This window comes from Barbus barbus (assembly GCF_936440315.1).
Source record: "Barbus barbus genome assembly, chromosome: 7".
Lineage (NCBI taxonomy): Eukaryota > Metazoa > Chordata > Actinopteri > Cypriniformes > Cyprinidae > Barbus > Barbus barbus.
The window spans coordinates 38,075,065-38,101,630 of record NC_136735.1 but is presented as its reverse complement, the minus strand read 5'-3'; the positions used below and the strand labels follow the sequence as shown (position 1 = coordinate 38,101,630).

The 26,566-nt window shown below is 37.0% G+C and overlaps 4 protein-coding genes across 8 annotated transcripts; 2 read left to right on the top strand and 2 right to left on the bottom strand.

Moving 5' to 3' along the window:
• Positions 1-182: 182 nt before the first annotated feature.
• Positions 183-2,069, bottom strand: LOC306872109 (cotranscriptional regulator ARB2A homolog). The gene is made up of 2 exons (XM_079420507.1): positions 2,045-2,069; positions 183-1,156 (listed from the first exon to the last, which is right to left on the bottom strand). The coding sequence occupies exon 2, from the start codon at positions 1,147-1,149 to the stop codon at positions 247-249; it is 903 nt and encodes a 300-aa protein (XP_079276633.1). The 5' UTR covers positions 1,150-1,156; positions 2,045-2,069; the 3' UTR covers positions 183-246.
• Positions 2,070-2,372: 303 nt separating this feature from the next.
• On the top strand, positions 2,373-5,859 carry LOC306872108 (large ribosomal subunit protein uL16m-like). Its single transcript, XM_079420506.1, has 5 exons — positions 2,373-2,577; positions 2,720-2,791; positions 3,157-3,305; positions 4,567-4,860; positions 5,400-5,859. The coding sequence occupies exons 1-5, from the start codon at positions 2,520-2,522 to the stop codon at positions 5,589-5,591; spliced, it is 765 nt and encodes a 254-aa protein (XP_079276632.1). The 5' UTR covers positions 2,373-2,519; the 3' UTR covers positions 5,592-5,859.
• A 628-nt stretch (positions 5,860-6,487) lies between these two features.
• cenpq (centromere protein Q) lies at positions 6,488-19,887 on the top strand. Of its 5 annotated transcripts, XM_079420500.1 has the most exons (10): positions 6,506-6,531; positions 7,594-7,682; positions 8,076-8,231; positions 10,093-10,147; positions 10,952-11,036; positions 11,126-11,194; positions 11,277-11,406; positions 12,766-12,885; positions 12,975-13,052; positions 18,872-19,584. In XM_079420500.1, the coding sequence occupies exons 2-10, from the start codon at positions 7,602-7,604 to the stop codon at positions 19,028-19,030; spliced, it is 933 nt and encodes a 310-aa protein (XP_079276626.1). In that variant the 5' UTR covers positions 6,506-6,531; positions 7,594-7,601; the 3' UTR covers positions 19,031-19,584. The 5 variants fall into 5 exon arrangements, with proteins under 5 accessions (XP_079276627.1, XP_079276626.1, XP_079276630.1 ...); XM_079420501.1 differs by lacking the exon at positions 8,076-8,231 and having other exon boundaries at positions 6,488-6,531; positions 18,872-19,887; XM_079420504.1 differs by lacking the exon at positions 8,076-8,231 and having other exon boundaries at positions 6,511-6,552; positions 18,872-19,588.
• Positions 19,053-24,459, bottom strand: LOC306872105 (C3a anaphylatoxin chemotactic receptor). The gene is made up of 2 exons (XM_079420499.1): positions 24,381-24,459; positions 19,053-21,130 (listed from the first exon to the last, which is right to left on the bottom strand). The coding sequence occupies exons 1-2, from the start codon at positions 24,407-24,409 to the stop codon at positions 20,059-20,061; spliced, it is 1,101 nt and encodes a 366-aa protein (XP_079276625.1). The 5' UTR covers positions 24,410-24,459; the 3' UTR covers positions 19,053-20,058.
• Positions 24,460-26,566: the final 2,107 nt, after the last annotated feature.

Here is a 26,566-nt window from a genome sequence, read left to right as displayed (position 1 = left end):
CACTGCAGAGCATCCATTGCTGAGACACTGATGCAGAGACACATTTCTACAAACCTGATGAAGAAACAAACTCATCCTGATCTCAGAGAGCCTAAGAGTGAGGATATTTAAATTTTGGGGTGATCTATTCCTAAATTATTATTATACTTTTTTTTTTATTATAAGACAGAAATGATCATTTTGATGCAAAGTCTTATTTATTTATTTATTTCACATTTGAGCCTTCAGGTCAGTTCATTAGTGTGATCAGATTGAGTTGTTTTTGCGGCTTTTGCTCCTGGTGATGATTTCAAACGGCGTCGGCGTGGCTTTAGGTTTGACGCTTTTGCTGAAGAAGCGAAACACAGACTCCATGCAGGCGGCGGGGACAGAGTCGTGACACCGAGTCCCTGCGGAGATCTGCGGAGATCCGGCCTTCAGCGATCCGACGGAGCGATTGAGAGGCTTGCTGCTGAGAATCCAAGTTCTGGAGTGGGATTTTAGCCAGTCGCGTCCGGCTTGTCCCAATGGCTGATGCCAAAGACTGTGAGACGAATCCAAGAAAGCCACGGCCTTCACTCGCCGCTGGATCTCATCTGGATTATGGCACAGAAGATCAACAAAACCCAGGCCTCCGTATCCATGAGCGGCCACAAATATATGCTCAGCGGAGCTCAGAGAAACCAAGCGTTCCCAAACCAGATGCAGGTGATGTTCTAGAGCCTTCCCACCCTCGTTAGGGTTCATAATAATCACGGCACGCGACTCCAGCGTGGCCCAGCGCAGATATGGGATCTGACTGCCTCGCTCCAGTCCCTCGTGAGCCGAAAGCTTCCAGCTCCACACGCCGCTCCGCATCGTTCCTCGGTCCTGGATCAGAACCAGGAGACTCCCGGGATGATCCAGCGCTCCTGGACTCATGAACACAAATCCGTCCTCCTCCAGATGCACCCTAAGAAGGCCAAACCTCCTCTCTAGGAGCTGGTAGACGTGCTGGGTGATGTAGTGGCAGAGGTTGTGATGTTCCCGATCGGTTGCACGGACGTCATCGAGTCTGAAGGTGAATTTGTAGGGTTCAGAGGTCATTCTGTGCCGCAGGTGACCGTCTTCGGAAAACGAGTACGGAAAGTCAGATTGAATCGGGCTCGGGTCTGAGCTTTCCAACATCATATAGGACCTGAGATATGAATATGCAGAAAAATGCTTATGTAGTAAGATTTGCTCACCAAAGCTGCATTTATTTGATAAAAAATACAGTAATATTGTGAAATATTATTTCTAATTAAAACAGCTGTTTTCTGTGTGAATATGTGTTAAAGTGTAATATATTTCTGTGATTTCAGCATCATTACTGCAGTCTTCAGTGTCACATGATCTTCAGAAATCATAATAATATACTGATTTACTGCTCAACAAACATTTCTGATTATTATCAATGTTGAACACAGTTGTGCTGCTCAATATTTTTGTGGAAACTGTGATACATTTATTTTTCAGGATTCACAGATGAATAGAAAGTTCAAAAGAACAGCATTTATTTGAAATAGAAATCTTTTGTAACATTATAAATGTCTTTACTCTCACTTTTGATCAATAAAAGTAGTAATTTCTTAAAAAAAAACTTACCCCAAACTTTTGAATGGTAGTATATCATGGTTTCCACAAAAATGATTCAAAATGCATTGATAATAATCAGAAATGTTTGTTGAGCAGTACATCAGCATATTATTATGATTTCTGAAGATCATGTCACTCTGAAGACTGGAGTAATGATGCTGGAAATACAGAAATAAATTAGTTTAACACATATTCAAATAGAAAACAGCTCTTTTAATTAGAAATAATATTTCACAATTTTTACTGTATTTTTGATCAAATAAATGCTGCCTTGGTGAGACTTGTTTCAAAACATCATTATTGTAAATATTTGACTGGTGGTGTGTGTTTAATATATATTTTGTAATCAATCATTCATCACAGAAAGAGATTTAAATTCTTAACTCATTTGTTTTATAAATGTATAAACACTAATAAAGATCAGCAGCTAGTCGAGCTGTAGTTGTACCTGATGTGGTTCCTGACTGCTAACACGTGTGCAATCAGTGATCACGTGACAGGTGTTTCTGATTGACATGAGGGCGTGGCTTCAGATGTTTAGCGTACTAAATCTTAAAATAGTATAAATATGCCTAATTAGCTTTTTTGGGTGAATGTCTCGTTTAGTAGATAATGCATTTTGTATATAATTTACATTATAATTTTAAATAGTTAAACTCTGCAGAAGTACTAAGGTGTATTTATTTGTCAATGATTTGCGGAGTTATTTAAATGTTCAAACTACAACCATCTGGAGTAAAAATCTAATTAAGGCGGAACTCGTGACGCGCGGATCTGTTTCCGGCTGAATTTCACCGACGGACCGGATGTTGATCAAACATGGCAGCGACCTTGTGGACCCGAGAGGTTCTGCTGTGAATCACAACCGAGAAGAAATGAAGATTGATAGCGTTTGTGTATAGAATTAAATTCTATAATCAGCCATGTTCTCAGCACTGAAGCGCGCGTCTCTGGGGTTTGTCCGGGCATCAAGTCATCCGGGTGAGTCAGGAAATAATGATGCTTCTGATTCTGATTGAACTCTTCCTTCTGTCTGCTTTAGATGATTATTATCATCTCCAGAGTGCTTGTCACATGTGATATCTGGTGCTGTGGAATGTCTGACATGTTTGTGTTAATGCAGATGTTGTTCAGAAGAAGCTGAAGCTGCTGTCAGCAGGATTGAGGACTTATGAAGTGCCCCCAGACTTCAGTGGTACTGATGCTTTATACAGATACACCTCGCAGCTCCGCTTCATGCATGCATGCTGGCCGAACCCTTCCAGCAAACCAGTGACAGCTTTCAGATTGATTTGCGTTTTGATAATTGCACTAAGCCATATTTTGGTTTTAATAAAGGTAGTTTTGAATCAGAATTAGTTTTATTGCCAGGTATGTTTACACATGCGAGGAAGCTTCCACAATGCAACAAAACACAGATAATAAAAGAATAAAAATAGAATAAGTAAATGGGGAAGATCAATATACAAATTGACAATGCTGTATAAACCCTTTTTTGGTGTTATATAGTGTGGTATAGACTCGAGTGTGAGACTTCCGCTGTGGTTTTCTCTCATGCAGACGTGGTTCTGCCAGACAAGCCCAAGCTGAAGTTCCTGGAAAAGGTCCCCAACTTGAAACAAGCGAAGAAGGAGATGAAGAAGCTGCGTGACATCCAGGGACCGGCCAAAAGCGACAATACCTTCAGCGACGGGCAGTACGGGATCGTGGTCAGTGTTTAGTGTTAGATCATGCCTCCACACCAGAAAATGAAGATCCGGCTCCGGACGCCAGATCCTGTCAGAAAATATCTGTTTTGTCTGGTAACAGAACAACTAGTCAGCAGTCTAATACCCCAAACCTGTTAACAGCAAGTCTTGTCTGGTATCCAGAACACCCCAAACTTTCTGAACCGTCTTCTATCAGCCAAGAAGCCAGAAGCAGGAGACAGAGTTTATTTTCAATGCTAAGACTTCGTCTGACCAGCACAAATTCAGCACTGTTATACCAAACTGATTCACAACATCATCCCATAAACCTTGAGTTCCCATAAACATTCCCTCGGTTCTCGTATTCATGAAGACAAACAGCGCTTTAAAGCACAGTCACAAGACTAAACAGCAGTGGAAATGAGGGGAAGGTTTGTGGGAGAGATCAATAATGGACCGTTTCCTATGGTTTACTAAAGCAAGAAGCCCCAAGAAGCCGTGGTTTACAGTGAATTTATAACAGCTAAGGGGTGTTGTTAGGAACGACACTGTAAACCACGGCTTCACGGGCTTATTGCTTTTATAAAACGGTTATTCCATATACCTAGTAAGGTTTCACAGAATAAAATGGTATTAATAAAAACATTATTCTTCCGCCAAACAATGTAGTTCCTCAGAAATGGTTGAGGTTGCAACAAAGTGGTTGCCGAGCAACACACAAATGTAAACAAAGGTCTGTTACTTTGTAATTTACAATGGCTTTGAACATGGCTCAACCAATCAGAATCAAGGACCGGAACTATCTGTTGAGACAGAGCACATTTAGGCCACGCCCCCTGGGGGCCGAAAACAATCCAACGCTCTCCATTGACTCTGTATTGCAGGAAGCTGCCTCCTGGTCATTTCTGACTTATAACAAAAAACAGAACAATGTCTAAAAGCTGCTGTGTGACGAGGTGCACAGCAAACAAGCTAAAAAAATAGAACTGCATTTTTATAAGCTGTCGACACGAAAAAATGAACATTTAAAGACACAAAAGTAGAGCGCAACGTGTCACATTACTCTGAGAACAGCACCCACTGGAGGGAAAGGTAATCGGCAGCTTCCTGCAATACAGGGTCAATGGAGAGCGTTGGATTGTTTTCCCCCCCGGGGGCCTAAATGCGCTCTGTCTCTATACGTTTCTTTCTATGATGTACCATTCTACAACTGTGACTGAAAATGCTAATAAAACAGATTTGAAATGAAGACGTGTGTGTGTGTGTGTGTGTGTGTGTGTAGGCTCTGGGAGGAGGGTATCTTCACTGGGGTCACATGGAGATGATGAGGCTCACCATCAACCGCCGCATGGATCCCAGCCGCACGTTTGCAGTGTGGCGCATCAAAGCCCCGTATAAACCCATCACGAGGAAGGGCCTGGGTCAGCGCATGGGCGGCGGGAAGGGCGCCATCGACCACTACGTGACTCCGGTCAAATGCGGGCGTCTGGTGGTGGAGGTCGGAGGTCGTGTGGAGCTGGGAGAGGTGGAGGCCGTGCTCAAAGAAGTGGCCAAGAAGCTTCCCTTTCCAGCCAAGGTTTGTTCTGAGTGCATTTAGTTTCTAACGTCCTCTTTATGAATTTTCATAATCTGTTTTCCTCCCAAACGATGTGGCAATAACCGGTTGAGTGTTTGTTTTGTGTGCTTAACCCTCTGGTATAGGGTTGGGTATCGTTATCATTGGGTAGCGATACATTGAGACTTGTTTTAAATATAAGGTTGTAGTTCTCTCACAATTCTGAAGAAAAAATATTAGAGAACTAAAAATCTCTTGGAATTTGTGAATGGAATGATTCAATGACTCACTCAAGATTGACTCGTTTCATTACTGGATGAATCAGTGTTTTTGAACGAATCTCTTGAATGAATGATTCAAAGACAAATACATTTTTAACAGCCCTTTTCACCACTTGCATAAAAGATGTGCAGATGGAATTGAAATTTAAATTTTACAACAAATATCCGATTCCTGACCTTAAGTATCTGATTCTAAGCCAGTGGTTTTAATGTGTGTGTGCTGAGATGTGATTGAGCGCAGATCAGCGGTTCTGTCTGTATTATGTGTTTGTGGTGTAGGTGGTGAGCAGGGAGAGTCTGGCGGCGCTGTATGAGGAACAGACCAAACGGGCCACAAACAACCAGAACCCCTGGACCTTCCAGACAATCGCCCGCTCCAACATGCTAGGCATCCGCAAAGTCCTGAGCCCGTTCGACATCCACAATCACGGACGCTACGCCGGGAAGTTCTTCAACCCCAGACGGGTGTAGCGTGTCTGAGAAGCTGCAGCATCAGCACAAATGAAGAAAAACACTCTTCTCGAGACCAGGATGTGGTGCAGAATGCTTTAATAGACACCTGATTAATATCTGCTGCTGTGAGGGGCCTGGCGTTCACTTATCAGGCGTCTTCTGCTATTCTGGAAAGGTTATGATGCTGTAGAGCGATCATGCATTGTTTTATCAGATGTGCAGTTATGTGTGAGTGTGGAAATGTTGAAGACCAGTACGAAAGACAAATAAACAGGATTTCTTTGCATATTATGTTGAAGTTTGTACATGAAGCATATTTCTGCCACAGAATAAAAAAAAGGTAATTGCTATTTTTTAAATTTTATTATCTCTAATTTTTTTCTGAACTTTGAATCTGTGTCTTGCAATTTTAAGTTATAAACAAGTAGTTGCGAGAGAGAAAAAATTCCCCACAAAAGCAAATTTATCTCTTGCAATTTTTTTTATTTATTTTTTTGGTCAGAATTCTGAGTTTACATTTTCCTTTTTTTATTTATTTTTTTTTGTTTCCAGCATGGAATAAAATACTGAAATAAAGAGTAAGACTTTTTATCTCTCAATTCTGAGCTTTTTCAGAATTCTGAATATATATCTCGCAGTTGTTTTTTTCCCCACCATGGAATAAAACAAAAAATAAGAAGTTATAAAAATTTGAGTTTATCTCTTAATTCATACTTCTCAGAATTGCTAGTTTTATGATAAACTGCCAAATATGAACTCAGAAATGTGAGAGAAAAAGTCAAAATGACTTTATTTTTAAAATTTTATTCCGGAGCTTAAAATAAGCTTCCAGACTGCTCCATTTAATATTCTGTAAAATATGAGCTGATTTAAAAATGAGCATCTCGGGGAGGAAGTGTCGGCTCTGTCCGCGCATGCGCAGTTCAGTTCGCGCTTTGAGCCGTGTGGCGGGAATCCGGTGAGTCCTGAAGAAGACGCTGTCCGTGTTGACGACGATTAATTAGCGAGTTTTGTTTGTTTAAAGCTCAATATACTTATCGTTACATTCTTCTTTATTCTTCTCATCAGTTTGTATGTATTTAGTGAGAAAGCAGCTGCTGTTTCTACACCGCGACGCGATAAAAACAAGTGTATTTGACGCGTCGCGTCGTCCTGTTTCAGTTTATTCAGTGAAATCTGTTGATCTGTTTACTTTATTGTTATACCATGGTACTTTAAAGAATACCATAGTACTGTAGTGTTACCAACTTAACAATTTTGTTGCTAAATTTAGCAACTTTTCAGACTACCCTAGCAACGCTTTCTTCCAAAAGCAGCTAGCAACAAGTTTAGCTGTTTTTATAAGTGACTCAAACGATAAAAAGGCACACATTTACTATTTAACAAGTTAAAGTACACAATAGATGCCTAGCAGTGCACACATCGTCTGAATTCGCTGTTATTTGCAATTATTTAATTTAATAATACTAATATTCATATTAAGATGTTTTTACGGACTTTATACTAACTAACTTAACTGCTAATACACTGCTTACATCTAGAATTGTTCAGAATGCCTAGTTTTACTTGTTTAAGTTGCTAGCTAGGTAATAAAAAAAACTTAAATTGTAATAATTCAAAAATGCGTAAGTTTTAGATAATTCAATGTATTTAAACTTATTTATATTTTAATGTTATACTGTGCATATATATTATTTCACAAACAAATCTAAATTAACATATAAAATATATATTTTTGCAGATTTGATGTTTTGATGCAAATCAGTTTTGATGCAATTTTGCGTCGTGATTACATAAAGCAACATCCACACTGGTACTGTAGAATACTATGGTATAACTGTATTCTTTGTATACTATGGTATCTAAAAATAATAGCATCTTCATATCTAAAACCACAATACATTGTGATACTTGCAGTTGTCACATTAGTGATCATTCTACACTCTTTATAGAGAGATATTTGACATGTTAGCTTGAGGTTTCCTCAGGTTTTGTACACTTACACTGTTTTTCTGTGCAGTTTTCACAATGAAACCAGCTCGAGGGTCAGGAAGGGCCTCCACACGGGGCCCCAAAGGAGCCGCAGATAGAAACACACACAAAACTAAAGTGAGACACGGCTCTCTGTATTATTATTCATATTTAATTTATTTAACCTTTGAAGCCTTTTATTGAAAATGTATAAAACAATATACTTAAAGAATTTACATCTTCATACGCCTTCATTTTTTTCACATTTTGTTATGTTGTGTTATGATGTTAAACTGCTTTAAATTACTTTTTCCCCCACATAAATGTACACCCCACTCACCATAATGACAAAGCAAACCCCAGATTTATCACAGATTTGCAAATTTATTAAATAGGAAACACATTGCACAAGTTTTCATACCCTTAACTCAAAACTTAGTTGGCAACAATTACAGCCTCAGGTCTTTTTGGGTATACAAGCTTTGCACATGCACATTTGTTTTTTGTTTTTTTTGCCATTGTTCTCTTTAGATCATCTCAGGCTCTGTCAGGTTGGCTGGGGACCATCGGTGGGTTTCTCCAAAGATGTCTGATTGGTTCCAAGTCCTAGCTGTGGCTGGGCCACTCGAGGACATTCATAGAGTCGTCCCTAACACACTCCTGCATTATCTTGGCTGTGTGCGAAGGGTGATTGTCCTGTTGGAAGATGTACTTTCAGCCCAGTTTGAGTGCTCTGAACCAGGTTTTCATTAAGGATATCTCTATATTTAGCTGCATTCAGCTTTCCATCTGATGCTGCCTCCACCATGCTTCACCGTTGGGAGGGTATTATGCAGGTGATAAGCGGAGCTTGGTTTCCCTCAGACATGAATGAGGAATTGAGGTTCATCAGACCAGAGAATCTTTTTTTTTCATACTCCGAGAGTTATTTGGGTGTATTTTTTGTAAATTCCAATCAGGGTTTCATGTATCTTTACTGAGGAGAAGCTTGACTTTGGTCATTTTGTCGTCAAGCCCAGATGGGTGGAGTGTTGCAGTGGTGTTTGTCCTTCTGTAAGTTTCTCCCATCTCTATATAAAATCGTGGAGCTCAACTAGAGTGCCCATCAGTGTCTTGATCACCTCTCTAACCAAGACCCTTCTCCTTCGATTGCTCAGTTTTGGCCAGGAGGCTAGATCTAGGAAGAGTCCTGATTGTTTCAAACTTCATCCATTAAAGATTATGGAGGCCAAATGCTTCTGTGAACCTTCAACACAGCAGGATTGTTTGTGTAGTGTTCCCCAGATCTGTCTCAACACAATCCTGTCTCTCAGCTTTGCAGGGCATTCCTGCTCATATTTTCTAGTTTTTGCTCTGACATCCATTTCAGCTGTTAAACTTTATATAGACAGCTGTGTGTGCCTTTCCAAATCATGTCCAATCAACTGAATTTGCCACAGGTTAACTCCGGTCGGAGTATAGAAACATCTCAAAGATGATCCTCGAATGCTCCTGATCTAAATTTCAAGTGGCAAAGCGAAGGGTATGAAGACTTGTGCAATGTCATTTTTTTCATTGTTTCCTTTTTAATAAATTTGCAAAGTTATGATAAATCCGGTTTTTGCTTTGTCATTATGGTGAGTGGGGTGTAGATTTATGTGGGAAAAATGTAATTTAAAGCAGTTTAACATAAGGACGCAACATAACAAAATGTGAAAAAATGAAGGGGTATGAAGACTTTCTATAGGCACTGTATGTCCCAATTTACTAACATCCAAATAAATGCATACAATATCAAATTCATTTATCAATAAAATAGTTTTCCTGATTTTTGAGTTAATACTAAAATAAGAATTTGATATATTCTAAATCAGATCTTTTGTTATTCTGTCACTTCTAAAGTGCATCTGGAAAAGATTGTGATTGGTGCAAAAGTCATTTAAAAAAAAAAATCTATGTAATGTTTGTTTCATCAAAAAACTCTGCGGGATTTCTTAATTCGTGAAAAAACTCAAAACGCCAAGGCATTCGAAAATATAGTGAAAAATAAAAAGCCTTTATTCTCACATGACTTTGCATAAAAAATTATTAATTAAATTAAGTTGTTATTTTTCACAATATTTTCGAGTGCCTTGGTGTTTAAGAAATCCCGCATCCAAAGAGCACCGATTTATGGACTTTATACCCCAGTAGCATTTTTTGATGTATAATATATTTTTTACCAAAAAGCCTAATATTATTTTATTGGATGATTCTGAGAAAATTGGCTAAGAATTGAACAAATAGTTGTAATCTGGCTCCAATGAAGATGTGAATCGTGTCTTTTCTGCTGATTAAGGGATAAAACAAGACTTCTTCACCACTCAAATGGTTGTGAAAAGAAAAAATGCTACGAAATGCATGATATTTTGTGAGAAAGTGCCATGTGCTCTAGCAAAACAGACACAATTTTTTTGGAATCAGCTCTTGAAATTAGTAAGAGACAAGTATTAGATTTCACTCAGCAAATTTGATAAAAAAAAATAATGAAAGCTACAGTATAAACATGCTCAACACTTTTTTTTTCCAGGTGTCCAAACCCAGAGCTGAAGGCCCACGTCCAGAGCCATCTCAGAAACACAGCGGTAAGTTGAGAAATGATGGGAGATGTCTGTACTTGAATGTATTTGCAGACTCGTTGCGTAAGGTGAGATTATTCTGAAACCCATTTGTCAACCTGCTGAGTTTTTTCTTTCTCAAAGTTTGCCAAACAAAACAATTGGCACTGAAAAGTGTTTCCTCTTTTCTCTGAAAATGTCAATTCTGTTATCATTTTCTAACACACACACGTTGTTCCAAACAAGTATGACTTGCTTTCTTCTGTAAAAAACAAACAAATAGAGAAACAGGTTATTTATTCTGTGTTTTATCATGCAGTGAAAGCAGACAGTGAGGCTTCAGAAAGTGCCATAAAGTATCATAAACAGTCCATACATGTGAAATTTAAATTAATCGCTGAATATCTTGCATAATCATATTCATGATTACTAATATTTCACATTAAAAACCAAATCAAATGGGCTTTTGCACAAACTATTGCACCGTTCACAGAGTAAACATGTTATAATTAAAAATTTAAAGTGCAAAGTCAAAAGGAAAGTTAGAAATGTTGTTCAATCCATAAAATCTTTTTCTTGATTCCAATCTGTTTATTGATTAAACAATTGTTAATTTGAATGAAAATGATTATGAAGATTTGTAAATATGCGCATGCCTAATGCAAACGTGTGCATGAGGTCTGACATGTCATCAAATAATGACAGAATTGGCATTGATAGCTGAATTATTTCTTTAATTTTGTGTTATATCTGAATATAATGGTCTGTTGTTTTATGGCCTAACAATTTTTTTTTGTCTTTTTCTCCTCTGATTTTCTGTTAAAAACTCAGCAAAGAGTAAGAATAAAGGAAACTGGAAGCCGCTCACCAAATCATCTCTACTGTTTCTGGAGAACATGCTCGGTTTGTCTGTTCTGTGAGTAACGTGTTGCGTAATAATTACATGTGCGTGCAGATTGCTTCATCACGGTCTGAATGTGGTGTTTTTTCATGCTTTTGACTCAGGTCTGTACTGGCATTGAAAAGCAAAGAAAAAGAAGAATCACAGAAGCATCTCAACCTCCTCAAATCACAGTAAGACACATTCATCCAAACAGCTCCTTTGGTTTTTCCACAGCTTTCAGGCGCCTAACTCTTTCGTGACATGTTTTCATAGGTTCTTGGCTAAGTGTGCACAGCTTTCTGTTCCCCCGAGGAAACATGGAGATATTATGCATGTGTCCCATCAGTTCAAAGCAGAGAGTAAGAAGTCTGAGCACGGCAGGAAGACGCTCGAGGCGCTAGAGGTGATGACAGGAATCTTCAATTTAATTGCATCAAATTTAAGGCCATAAAAAGTCTTAATGTACAAGAAAGTCTTAATTATGATCTTAAATTTGGGGACGGAAAGACCAGATTTGCGCTATGGACTAATGTGACGATTAAACTTCAAAAGGCTATGTTTTCATTAAAGATGATTTCATTAAATCAGTAAACAGTTATATTTCTGCCGTTCCAAAAGCGCCACCTGTTGGCAGTGTATGAAAGTGCATTTCCAATAAGCCTGTTGTTTTTGTTCGGACCAATGCGAAAATCGACCCACGTTTCTACCCTGCAAACACGCAGAGCTGTAAATGTGAACTGGTGGATCGATGAGAAGATAATGCGTTATAAAAATCTAAACCGTAAAATATATTTAGATGTTATTTAATTAATATAATGATTTATAGATAATAATTGTTTAAATCAATATAATAATGAATACTTTGACTCGTCCATTTTCTTAAAAATGGTTTAAAGCCTGAAATGTGACGTGTATAATTTTATAAAACGTCTGTAAAGCAGTCATTTTACAGTTTAATATATTATTAAAGATTAGTGCTGACAAATGATCAATTGCGATTAATCACATCCAAAATAAGTTTTTATTTACACAATATGTGTGTGTGTGCACTGTGTATTTATGTATATATAAATACACATCCATGCATGTATATTTTTAAGAAATATGTTATGTTTATATTAGTGCTGTCAAGCGATCGCAATTAATCACATCCAAAATAAAAGCTTTTGTTTACATAAAATATGTGTGTGTACTGTGTATATTTATGTATATATAAATACTCACACATACAGTATATATTTTGAAAATATTTACATGGATATATTTATATTCACATCATTTATATTATATATAAATATATTTAATATATAAACATTACATATTTTTCCTAAATGTATACATGCATGTGTTTGTATTTGTATATACATAATATACACAGTACACACATTACGTGAACAAAAACGTTTATTTTGGATGTGATTAATCGTGATTAATCATTTGACAGCACTAGTTTATATATTAAATATATATATATCATATAAATATATGCATGTAAATATTTTCAAAATATATACTGTATGTGTGAGTATTTATATATACATAAATATACACAGTACACACACATATTATGTAAACAAAAACTTATTTTGGATGCGATTAATCGTTTGACAGCACTATTATAGACATTGCCCCACCCCGCTCATATGGTATTAATTTTATTTGTGCAGGTCTTAAATTTGATCTTAAAAATCCTGCAGAAACCCCGAATTAAGATGATCAGCTGTTCATGACACATCCGCTCATTAACCCTTTGTGTGTTTAGGAGAACGTGCGCTCAATTGTTAGCACTCTGGAGGAGATGGAGGTGCAGATGGATAGTTTGGAGGAGAAATGCAGGATAATGAGACGCAAACTAGAGGATGAAGAGGAGAATGCACAGGAGGTTCATACAGATGTGATGGTTTCACTTGAACAGTCTGTGAGGTTTCTAGCTGTCGTTTAATCCTGGTGTTTGACTCTGATCTGTTCCAGTTTCTCCAGCTGTCAGAACAGACGGTCCTGCGTCTTCCTGCTTTACCGTCTCGCCCAGCCAGCGAGCCGACGCTACAGGTACATCACACTACATTTCCGGTCAAATTAAACCCATGACCTACAGTCGAGATTACTCACTTAACTTTGAACAAGTCATATTTAAGCACAAAGTCAAATGAATGATACATTAGGTTTTACTTAAAGGTGCATTAAGCTATTTTTTCCAAATGATGTTGATATTTGAAAGCACCAAAACAAACATGCCCATAGCCCAACAGGACCTCGCCCTTCTTTTGAAATCTCTGCCTAACACATACGTACACAACCCTGGCAATGACGATCGCGGAAGCAAGTGAAGATGACACAAGCATATTCAAACAAAAGCTAACATGAATAAGTTGTGTGAAACTAAGCAAAATCAACGTTACTCAGCTATCAAGAAGAAACAATGCAACCTTGGCATCTGATTTTGAGCTTTTAGTTTCTCTCAACTGCTGGAAAGCTGCTTCGATATTTACACAGGTCCTACCTCTTGCCTGATCGTAACGCTTCTTTTTAATGTTTTGTTTCTCTGATATTTTCCTCTTTATTTTTTTTATTTGCCATTTCTCTCTATCTATAGTTGATCTGCTTATATCAGTCCCGTGCACTCAAACTGAGCGCTCTCTTCTATCATTACAAGACACACCCCCTTACTGCTGATTGGCTACAAGTGTGTTTTGGGAGTCGGTCCGAAGCTGTGGTCAAAAGTGTTTTTCAGAAATCGTTTAGTGCACCTTTAAAGATAGGGATGTGATGATTCACTCAACTCACGATTTGATTCGATTCACGATTTAGATTTTCTAACTATTCTTTTTTACAAAATGAGATTGAAGACGTTATACAGTAAATGAGAAGGTGTTCTTTTATTAGGCTATTGCTGCATGTTTCTTTGTGAAATTGAAATTACAAAGCTAAATTGAAATTAAAACAAACCCCAAATCAAATGAGCAAGTTACACAAATAAAAGAAATCAGTTCATATAAACAAACTAAGACTCTGTCTGTGCTCTTTCCAGCTATAATGAGGCAACCACTGCATTTAATCAAAGATGCAGCATGAGCAGTTATTAATCTAAATTAGCGACTGTATAATTTCGAAATTTGAAGCAAAAACAGAATGGTTTGTGAAACTATACTACATAAAACACAACAAAAATAGCAGATGAGCTGAATGAGACGCAGATTCACATCCCTGCCAGCAGGTGGCGCTTTTAAACAGCAATGATACAGTGTTTCCTTCGTTACCGCTGTAAACAAAGCACTTATGAACAGCAATGATACAGCGTTTCCTTGGTTACCGCTGTAAACAAAGCACTTATGAACAGCAATGATACAGTGTTTCCTTGGTTACCGCTGTAAACAAAGCGCTTATGAACCGCAATGATGCAGTGTTTCCTTGGTTACCGCTGTAAACAAAGCACTTATGAACAGCAATGATACAGTGTTTCCTTGGTTACCGCTGTAAACAAAACGCTTATGAACCGCAATGATGCAGTGTTTCCTTGGTTACCGCTGTAAACAAAGCGCTTATGAACAGCAATGATACAGTGTTTCCTTGGTTACCGCTGTAAACAAAGCACTTATGAACCGCAATGATGCAGTGTTTCCTTGGTTACCGCTGTAAACAAAGCACTTATGAACAGCAATGATACAGTGTTTCCTTGGTTACCGCTGTAAACAAAGCGCTTATGAACCGCAATGATGCAGTGTTTCCTTGGTTACCGCTGTAAACAAAGCACTTATGAACAGCAATGATACAGTGTTTCCTTGGTTACCACTGTAAACAAAGTGCTTATGAACAGCAATGATACAGTGTTTCCTTGGTTACCGCTGTAAACAAAGCGCTTATGAGCAGAGCTGCGCTTATGAACTCTACTTTAATTTGCATCGTTCAGAGGCAAGATGAAAAGAAAATACCACGTAAACTATTCTAAAGACAGTCAATTCCCCTCAGAGAAACATTCATCTGAACTCCTATTGTATACAATTGTATTCCGATTTGTTTGGCATCTCAAACGATTTGAATCGTCACATATTTGAATCGATTTTCAACCGGCTCGCGGTTCATCGTTACATCCCTACTTAGAGTTTTGTTCATAGGACTGTTAGGTTTTTTTTGCATTATGAATTTGTTTCTGTGACAGTTGCACAATTTTCACATTACTGATTACATCTAAAATATTTATAGGTTAATATTTGCTTACTATGGAAGAGTATTTCCATGATGCCATAAAATAAATAAATAAAATGTATTAATTTACAATTATGCCTTTTTTCAGAGAATTGTGAATTTATGATGCAATTCTTCATTTATTTCTCGTATTTCTGAGTTTATATCTTGCATTTTGGACTTTTTTTTATCAGAATTGCTTGTTATAAATGTACAATTGTGAGTTAATATCTCACAGTTCTGATTTATTTTTTCACAGAATTGCAAAATTACAACACAATTCTGCATTTATATCTCACATTTCTGAGTTTACATCTCACATTTTGGACTTTTTTCTAAGAATTGCAAGGAAAACATTTTAATTGTGATATAAAAACTCTATTACCTTTTCTATTTTTTTTTATCCTGTGGTGGAAATGGGATTCCATAGTTTGCTGCTTTTATGCTGATTTCAATTAAAACAACAACAAAACATTATATTATAGAAATGTGAGACTAATGAGAAATGCTGGAAATCACAATTTAGAAATCACAGGTTTGTTGCAACCATGATTTGCAAGGAAAATGTGTTTTTATTTGCCATGAAAATGTCATAAAGCTAAAAGTCCTAATAGTTCTAAAAATAATCTTTATTTACTTTATGCAAAATGTAATGGGACACATTTTAGTGACATTTCTCCCAAATGGGATAACCTTCATTTGGTTCATTTGGTTGCGATCGGAGTCTTGATGTTATCACTTTGGGATTCACTTTTGGTTTTCGCATTGACCACAAGCAGTGTTTTGAATTATAGCGTCTCTTTTAATCAATAAAACAGTACTGTCTAGTTATCCTTAAAAGCCTTAATGCTTAGTTTGTGGTTAATGAATCAGCCGAGTGTGTTTTTGTGGCAACAGCATATTGTTTGTCCTGCAATGTAAATGTAAAGAACTAAAAGCACGTGTTGAGAAACTTGCCTTCACCTTATACCGAACATTAACAGAGTTATACAGACAGACTTGATGCAATGTTTTCAGGAAAAGCAGTTTCAACACTGAACAGGGTACTTTGTGGAAATGTTGTGCAAGTGATTCACAGTGTGCTTTTGTTAATCGCAACAGATGTGTGACTGAGATAACAAATGAATGGCTGTATATAGGCGTAATTGCAGCTTAAGTCGGGTCAAGCAGGTCATTTGGTTTTGAAACGTTTGCTGAATTACCTGGGTTTCTGAAGGTGGTAAAAAATCTTACTACTTCCACAAATTAAGGTCTTAAAAAGTCTTAAATCATAGCAGAATGTCTTAAATTCCTAAAGTCAATAAATGTTAGATGCACTGCAAAATAATAATAATAATAATAATTTAAACATCCTTAAAACAAGATACATTTACTTCAGTTGCAAAATGAAGATAAGATTAATCTTGTTTTCTGAGAATTTGAACCAAATAAAGTGACTTCATGCTTAAAACAAGAAGAAATATCTGTCATTTGGAAAGGACAACCCGTTTTCCCTTTGCATTAAGATTTTTCTGACTCAATTGGCTGAGGTTTGTTCTTATTTTAATCATTAACTCACTTCATTTTCATGAATTTCTCAGAAGACAAGGCATCTTATATAAAATACTAAAATGTATCTTAAAAAAAACCTAAAATGCTGATAAAGAACAACACATTCTAGTATTTGAGAAGCTGTTTTTTGTTAAATTAATTAAAAAGTAATGGAGGTAAAAAAAGTAAAAAAGTCAATATCGATAATTATCACGATAAATGTCAAATCTTTATTTCTTTCAAGTTTAAAGCCAGATTTTTGCTCCAGAGTGAAAGCTGTAGAAACCAGACCATTAATGGTCCTTAACAAAATAAATATCTAAATGGGAAAATTAATTTCTTAGTTTCTGCATGTTCTAATGGGTGATATTGTTTCAAATCAAAAAACAGGTTTGGGTTGTCTGATAATATTAATAATTATAATATCACTTTTTTATCTCTTAGAAATGCACATTTGATAGTAGCTTGAGTTAGGATGCAGAGGCAAAGTTTTGTTCGTTATCAAAATCAGTAATATCTGTAAAAAAAAATAGCAGTTTTATTTAAATTTATTCTGACTAAGGTTTTTTATTTTATTTTTTAAAATTAAGCATTGTTCTGCCATAGTACCATACATTTAAATAAAGATAAACGCAGTTAAAACAAGACATATAGCACCTCAATAACATGGTAAAAATATAACTATATGGTTTTTAGGTATCTGTATGAAAAACTTCAGTCTAAAAACATTCAGTATAAATGCACACGTTATAGCTTAATCACAAATACATACACTATAATTAGATACAATGACTCCTGTAATAAAATTCAGTGTGAATATCCAATATTTCTTCCACAATACCATGGTGCAGTGAGTGTTACTACAGTAAATCCATGGTAAATGATGGCGATGTGTAGATTGAAAAGCCTTCTGACTCTATTGTTCGTTGCACACAGTGTTTCTCAAATTTGAATCATTTGTTCATCGCTGAATTCAAGCACTTCACATTTAAAGGGGTCATATGACGTTGCTAAAAAGAACATTATTTTGTGTATTTGGTGTAATGCAATGTGTTTGTGGTTTAAGGTTCAAAAAACACATTATTTTCCACATACTGTACATTATTGTTGCTCCTCTATGCTCCGTCTTTCTGAAACGCACCGATTTTTACAAAGCTCATCGTTCTGAGAAGCGAGACATGCTCTGATTGGCCAGCTATCCAGTGCGTTGTGATTGGCCGAGTACCTCAAGCGTGAGACGGAAATGTTGCGCCCCCTTACCATATTGTGATGCCGTGTCCCGGCGCGACGAGACTAAAACAGTAAAACCCATTATAAACAAGGCATTTGTGATCGGAGAAACGACAGTTGCTTTAAATATGAAAACATACTTACAGGCTGTGAGTCAGAAGCGCTGTCCTTGCAAAGTTGGAATTGCCCCACTTTATAGAAACAGCCAGCATTCTAGGCTGCTCGTCCAGGTTCAGGAAACAGTCCTCCATTAAAATGCGCTGCACACACTCCAATATTTGGGTTGAGCTGTTCTGGAACAGTGTTGTAAATACAGCTTAACCACTGATTTCTAGTTGTGTCCTCTTTTGGAAGCCCAAACAAAGTACTTTCTCTTTCACAACGAAACACAGCGTCTCCAGGACATGAGGCCGGCAGCAGCAACAATACTACAGCCAGAGTAATAGTTACGCCTTCTTTCATTGTGTTTACATTTGGGTGGTGTTATGCAAATCCTCCCACACCGTGACGTAGACATGTGGGGTGTGTTTGAATGAGCCGTTTTAGGAGGGCGTGGACGAGTCTTAACTTTTATAAAGAATATCTCTTTGGGTTTGAGACTTTAGTCTTTGCACCTTCAGGGATCTTATCTATGCAAGAACAGCTTGTAACACTCCAAAGAGAAAGAAAAACTTGAAATCGCATCATATGACCCCTTTAATGCTTGCGTAAACACATCTGCTCTAGCTTCGTTCTGCTTTTGGAGCATAAACATTATATCGAACGTTTCATATCGTTTTATCGAGGAAAATTATATCGTGATAGTTATCATTATCGAATTATCGCCCAGCCTTACTTTCAATTTATTCATAAAATCTCTTGACTTGGTCTTTAAAAGGACCTTCATAAAGCCTGATTTACTGACTCCTGTGTGTTTGGTCCTCCAGGAGCACCTCATGAAGCTCGTCCCCGATCCTCCGGCAGTGGTCAGAACGCTTCGGACGGCTCCTGTCCTCGAGGATGTGAGGGCCTTTCTAGAGCTCACTCATAAACAGGTGGATGCAGAGACACAGCCCTGGACCGACCGTCTCAGACAAAGAACCTAAACTTTACACACAGACGACGGCTGATAAACAAAATAACTGCTTGTTTATTTGAAAACAACAAGTTTGTATTGAGATCTAGACACAGAAATAACATTCTTATCACGCATCAGTGCTGCAATATCAAGCGCTGGAATTCAATTTTCACTTTCTGATTCACTTTAATGGGAACTTTCTGCTGTCTGGTAAATTGATCAACAACTTCATCTCAATCTTTACGATGAAGATGTGTCATGTTTGGTTTGATGTCTGATCTTTTGTTTTAAAAGTTTTGCTAATAATCTGAGTGAAAACTTTTTATTTAGGACACATTTCTACTGCATAATATAAGAGAAGATTCTTTATGCTTAATTTAAACCTGAAATGACCAGCCTTTAGTTACAGGAAGGAAAGCCTTGCATTTGCTTGTAAGTTCCTAAAATGCAATGCATCACAATTAAATCCAAGATTAAAGCAATCATATCATTAACAGAATGGCTCTTGATATAAATGTTTTGCTAATAATCTTGGTGAAAAATTTGTATGTACACTCGCAGAATAAAAAAGGTACAAAAGCTGCCTAAAAAGCCCATAAAAGTACCTTAAAGGGACAAATTAGTACATAAAGTGTACATATTAGTATCTAAAAGGTACAAAAGTGCACAGCGACAGCGTTGTACCATTTTTTTTTTCCTTTTTTTCCTGAGAGTGCAGGGCACATTTATTTTGCATAATATAAGAGAGCATTCTTTATACTTAATTTAAGCCCAAAATGACCAGCCTTTAGTCACAGGAAGGAAAGCCTTGCATTTGCTTGTTCCTAAGTTCCTAAATAATAATGCATCACAATTAAATCCAAGATTAAAATAATCATATCAGTTACAGAATGGCTTTTGCAAAATGCTTTCATGTCCATCAAACTAAGCCTCAGCCTCAAATCTTAAAAACCTTAAAATCTTGAGATGCTGTACGTGTTTTCTGCTTGTAGTCAGTGTTTATCATTTGTCAAACAAGCAGATCTGAAATCTCAGATATTGAGATCAGCAGCTCCCCTAAAACTCAGAGTCCCTCCTTCGCAAAGACTTTTTTCGCAAAGACTCCGACAGCTCCTCGTTGAAGACGCGCTCGATGGTGGAAACGAGCGAGGCACGAACCGTACGGCCGAGTCCGCGAGCCGCGAACACGTACAAGACAGGGTTGAGCGCGCTTTTAATGTAAACCAGAAACAGTGTCACGTACGCCGCGGCAATCGATCCTTCTTTGACCTTCTTCCACTCCGGCCGATCATGAGAAAGCGCTCTCAGAAAGCGGCAGGTGAAGTAAGGCACCCAGCAAGTGAGGAAGAGAAGCATGGTGAGGAAGAGTACGCGATAGAGACGGGTCAGACGGTTGGATGTGTAACCCGGTCCAGAAGACGAAGTTGGGGAAGACATAGTGCTCTCGGCTTTCTTTGCGCAAAAAACCACTGCAATATTACACGACAAGAAGATCACCAAAGGTAGCAAGAATCCCGCCATGGTCTCCAACACATTTAAGGCTTGTCCTACTCCCAAATCGCTTTCAATGCACGCCTTACGGTTTTCCCAGAGAATGACTCTGGCTGTTCCGATGTAGGGAATGGCGAAAACTGCCGCCAACACCCATATTGCGGCGCAAGCTAGTGGCACGACCCAACGAGGGCGTCTCAATCGAGCCCAAACTGGTCTAAGCAGACACAAGCAGCGCTCCACCGCGACGGCACAGAGCAAAAACGCACTCGCGTACAATCCCAGGCATCGCAAATAAATCACCAGCTTGCATACAGGCTCCCCCAGCGTCCAAGTGAAGTGGTTGGCTAAGTAGGGCAGCATCAGCGGCGTCCGTAATAACAGCACCAAGTCTGCGAGCGCCAGGTTCACTACGTAGATCCGGAAGCTGTCGGCGCTCCGCGTTTCACCGGTCACTCCTCTGTTGCGGCACCAAACTCGAACCCCCAACGCCCAGACCACCAGAGCGTTTAGAGAGACGCCAACGATGAAGATCATCACGGTCACCACCATCTGCACCACACGCATGCCCTCGCTGGGGTACATGGTGGAGTTGGTGTGGTTCGAGGTGGTTGGCGCTGGGGTAGACATTGGTTCTCTGTGGAAATACAGTGAAAAATTCACATCAGTGTTACTTTTGACGGCACATTTTGATTTGGTTTTAGTCATAGTCTTTGGACTAAAATACCAGTTGTGACCTGTCTTGGCAAAATGAGTCACAACAAGCAAATTTTCAAAAATGAGTTATGTTTCTTTTCACATTCACCATTAAAGGACCTTCAAAATGATTCCTGTCCCTGCAGCACAACAGCAGTCATGAGTAGCACAGGTATATTTGTAGCAATAGACAACAATACATTGTATGGATCAAAATTATACATTTCTCTTTTATGACAAAAATCATTAGGATATTAAGTAAAGGTTTGTTCATAAATATATCCAAACTTAATTTTTGATTAGTAATATGCATTGCTAAGAACTTCATTTGAACAACTTTAAAGGAGATTTTCTCAATATTTAGATTTTTTTGCTCCCTCAGATTCCAGATTTTCAGATAGTTGTATCTCAGACAAATATTGTCCGATCATAACAAACCATACATCAATGGAAAGATCATTTATTCAGCTATAAATCTCAAAAAATTAACCCATATGACTGCTTTTGTGGTCCAGGGTCACAAATAAGATTTGTTGGAATCGGATGAAAAATGACTGAGCTACAGCCGTTTGAAGTCAACAGAGTCTGCAAAGTAAATGTAGAGAAAATTCAAGTTGAAGTTTTCTGAAGGTTACAAAGCAGTCACTTGCTGTAATATAAGGACACAGACAACAGTAACTAAATTAGGCTGCTGCCCCTTTAAAACTGACTGAATGGATTCAGCGAGCAAGACAAATGACTCTGTGATTTAAACTAGTTTAAAGCCAAACAGGAGAAACACTGTGCAACGAGACAGAAGGCTTGTCAATCTACACATCGCCATCATTTACCATGGATTTACTGGAGTAACACTCACTGCACCATGGTATTGTGGGATATTCACACTGAATTTTATTACAGGAGTAATGGTATATAATTATAGTATGTATTTGTGACTACTGTTTTTCATACAAACAGGCTACCTAAAAACCATATAGTTATATTTGTACCACTGTATTGAGGTGCTATATGTGTGGTTTTAATTGTGCTTATCATGATTTAAATGTATGCTACTATGGGAAATCATATGCTTAAAAAAAAAAAAAAAAAACTTGATCAGAATAAATTTAACCACATAAAACTGAGGTTGGTACAATTGTTACAGATGTTACTGATTTTTAAAACTGAATTTTTTTTTTACCTCTGCATCCTAACTCAAGCTACTATCAAATGTGCGTTTCTAAGAGACAAAAAAAGTGATATTATTAATATTATCAGGCAACCCAAACCTGTTTCTTGATTTGAAACAATATCACTCATTAGAACATGCAGAAACTAAGAAATTAAGTTTTCTCTTTAGATACTTATTTTGTTACGGAAAATTAGCAAAATTCTGGCTTTAAACTTGAAAGAAATAAAGATTTGATATTTATCATGATAATTATCGATACCGGCTGATATCGTGATAATTTTTTGGGCTATATCGCCCAGCCCTACTTAAGACGTAACCGGGTGTCAAATAATTGTTTTTGTCATTCAAAAAGAGTCTTTATTTTGTTATTGTCTGTGAAAAAATGGCGTTGACACAAATTACGATGCATATTTATCGTCAGCAAAATTAACGCTGGTTCACATGTGCAATCTGCTCCAGAACACACGTGTTCATGGAAAGCATTTTATTATGCTTGAGAAACATATGTATGTTCTCTGGTGATGAAATGAAGGAAGTTGTGTAGTTTCCTCTCTTCAGAAGTATTATGAAACGCTTTGTTTTCAATGAAATCAAGTATGGCCTTTTTTTTTGCTCAACACAAAAGAAGATATTTTGAAGCATGGAACCATCAGTTGTTGGTCACTATTGACATCCATGCTGTTTTATCCCATTTTGGTTAAAATAAATGTTCAACAGAAGAGAGAAACTCCAGTGTTGAGTAAGGGATGACAGAACTTTAGTTTTTGGGTGAACTGTCCCTTTAAGACTTAACTTAGAGTTTGACCAACTAGCGGTTAACTGAGGGTTTCACATTAGACCAGTCGACATTATGTAACTGACTTAAAGAAAAACTTGTAAGACTAGTCTAACAGTCTATGCAACCGCACATAGATTAAAATGGTGAAATGTAAAAATAATAAGCATTTCAATGAGCACAATCAATCATCAAAAGTACTAGTTCTCCTAGTGATGTGCTCAAACCTCTAAACAAAATAAGATGTTTTGAAGAATTGTGGTAACCAAACAGTTGCTGGTAGGCTTTGACTTCCGTAGTATGGGGTAATAAATACTATGAAAGTCAATGGCTATCCTGCAAATGTTTGAAATACATTTATTTTGTGCTAAGTATACTACAAATACATTTACATATTGATGTGCATATTAAAAATACCCTGCAGTTTTACTTTTAGTATACTAAGCTGCTATACTTAAAGTCTGCAAACTAATTTTGTACTTGATGCATTTTAATTATGCGGTATTAGTCCAACTGATATACTTAAGTATATTTGTGCTAAAGTGGAAATATTGCAAGTATACTTTTAAATATCTTGCATTTAAAGACTGATCAATAGTGACATTAAAACACATTTTAGGCATAATATTAAGCAATGCAATGTACAAGTTTGTGTTCAAGCAAACTTATACATGTTTGGAACAACTTGAGGGTGAATAAATTACACAATTTTAATTTTCAGATGTACTGTCCCTTTAAATGTTAAAGTTGCATATGTGGAGCATTTGAGCATGAATGATTCTGCAAATCATATGATGCACAGTTTTTACTTTGTTTTAACCAGAATACAGGCGAAAAATCTCATATCTAGAGGCCGGAGGAGCTCTCCTTAGATAGTCTCTCATCAGTGCTTTATCAGTCACTGAACACCTTTGCAGTGCACTAGCAAACACAGGTGAGGTTTAGAGGTCATGCGACGTGATGCTGTGCATGTTCAGTGAGTCGCAAGAATGTTAACTTTATCACCTGAAGGCATAGCATTATTCCACCCACAGCTATCCTCACATTCACAACCTGTTAACACACATCCATAATGCATTCCTGGCATGCAAAACACACCTACAGCGCAGCTCATCTAGAACACGTTTGCTCCATGAGAGTGTTTCAACTAACTTAAACTCTCAGATTCGACTGATTTTGTATTTTATTAATGTTTTAGAGGGTCTAGCAGATCAGTTATAGTTGAGATTTAGGAGTGTGTCTTACCTTCTCACGAGGCTCTGGTCGACTTGCATGCATGGACTGCGAGATCTGAGAGCTTTGGCATGGGTGTTTGACTCTGATGAAGTGGAAAAACTCTCGGAGGGAGTGTTTCTGTGCTTTAACTCATCAGTGGGAGGGTTTAAGCTCGACACTGCCTTTCGATTTGATTGCAGCATTAATGAACAGCATGGAACTACAATCTGAATATAGTTTGCTAATAGTGCTTCATTCATGTGCTGCACTGGTTTACTGGATTTATTTGTGTTTGATGAGAGGCAGTTCAGAAAATGTGAATCTAGGTCTATAATTACGGCTCATTTCAGTGCAGAGGTATTTTTTAAAATTATACTTTGACAACTTATTATTTTGACAACATATTAAATTTTTTATTTATTTTATTTTGAAGAAAATATGTAAATTTATTTAAGATACTCTATACTAGGATACTATTATAGTTTTTTTTTTGTTTTAAACAATTTTAATGTGTCATTTTATTTTTAGTGGAAGTTTTTTTTTATTGTATTTTCTTTCTTTCTTTGCACTTTATTTCCTGTAACGTTCATTTAAAATTGCATTTTCTTTTTTCTGATTTTAGTCTAGCTATAATTCTCAGTTTATTTTTAATTAAAGTTCTAGTCATTTTTGTTGTTTTTGTAATTTTCTTGTTATATAAAACTTAATAGTTTCAATTTTTGTTTCAGTTAATTTATGTAATTTATTTTTTATTTAGTTTTGTTGTCTTGACAAAAAAAAAAAATACAATAATTTTCCTTTTTCCTTTTTTTTCCCTTTACATTTTATTTCTGTTAACGTTCATTTCAAATAATTAAATGGTCTTGTTCTGATTTTTATTTAGCTATAATTACCCTGGATTCCACAACTCTCTTCAGCAAGACATGATTTGAGGAATCAAAGGGAACAAACGCTGTGCTGCAAGTTACTGATGTTTAATACAAACCCAAAACCATAATTATATGCAATATTAACAGTGATTCTTACCTTAGCAGACACTACTATTAAAGCAGTGAGGTTTCATTTATCAGGAACTGAGCTGAAACTAGCAGAGGCTTGTCTGCGTGTCATAAGTGTTGAAGTGTACATGTGTGTTGCTTCACTCCTTGAGACATCGTGAGCTCAGTACGACTGAAACTTTCTTCTCAATCAACCACGAGATTAGACTCAGCGATTTTCAGATGTGTTGGTTTGACTGATACCATCAAACTCCTGTGGCTTTTTTCTCACATGCTGTGAGAATTGAGTTCTTCTGTGTTTTCATGTAAAATGTATGTTTTTGTGTTTACAATCTATGTGTATATATATGTGACCCTGGAGCACAGAGCCAGTCATGAGTAACACAGGTATATTTGTAGCAATAGCAACAATACATTGTATGGATCAAAATTATACATTTCTCTTTTATGACAAAAATCATTAGGATATTAAGATCATGTTCCATGAAGATATTTTGTAAATGTCCTACTGTAAATATATGAAAACTTCATTTTTGATTAGTAATATGCATTAAGAACTTCATTTGAACAACTTTAAAGGAGATTTTCTCAATATTTAGATTTTTTTGCTCCCTCAGATTCCAGATTTTCAGATAGTTGTATCTCAGACAAATATTGTCCTATCCTAACAAACCATACATCAATGGAAAGATTATTTATCCAGCTTTTATATATAAAAATGGTCCCTTATGACTGGTTTTGTTTTAGCTTCAGGCTGTGTATTTCTGTTACTTTTTTCTATATTAAACCATATTAATCGTTCAAGTTACCTGTTAGTTTCAAGCACTGAGCCATTGCTTGCCAACAAACACAAGTTTATGCAAAAAATAAACGTGTAGTAATAATAAAGTGACTTAATTTGACTCTCCTGTCATGTGTTTGCTAAATATGAAGAGTTTTATTCCTCAGGCCAGCAGGTGTCGTGGTGTTTTTCCAAACGAAATGATCCATTTGTGTCGTTCCTTTCGTCACCAATAGATGAAGCTGCTGCTCTGTGTGTGAAGCAGTAAGTGAGACAGAAATGCATCAGTTTCTGGAAGTTATTATATTATAATCAGCACTAAAACAGCTGTTATATTTTGGTTTTGAACATTAGAAGTGACAATATTACGTCAGATTGTGACAGCTGCTCACTATACGTCTCGTTCTGTGTTTCTTGGCAGGAACGCAAACATTTAT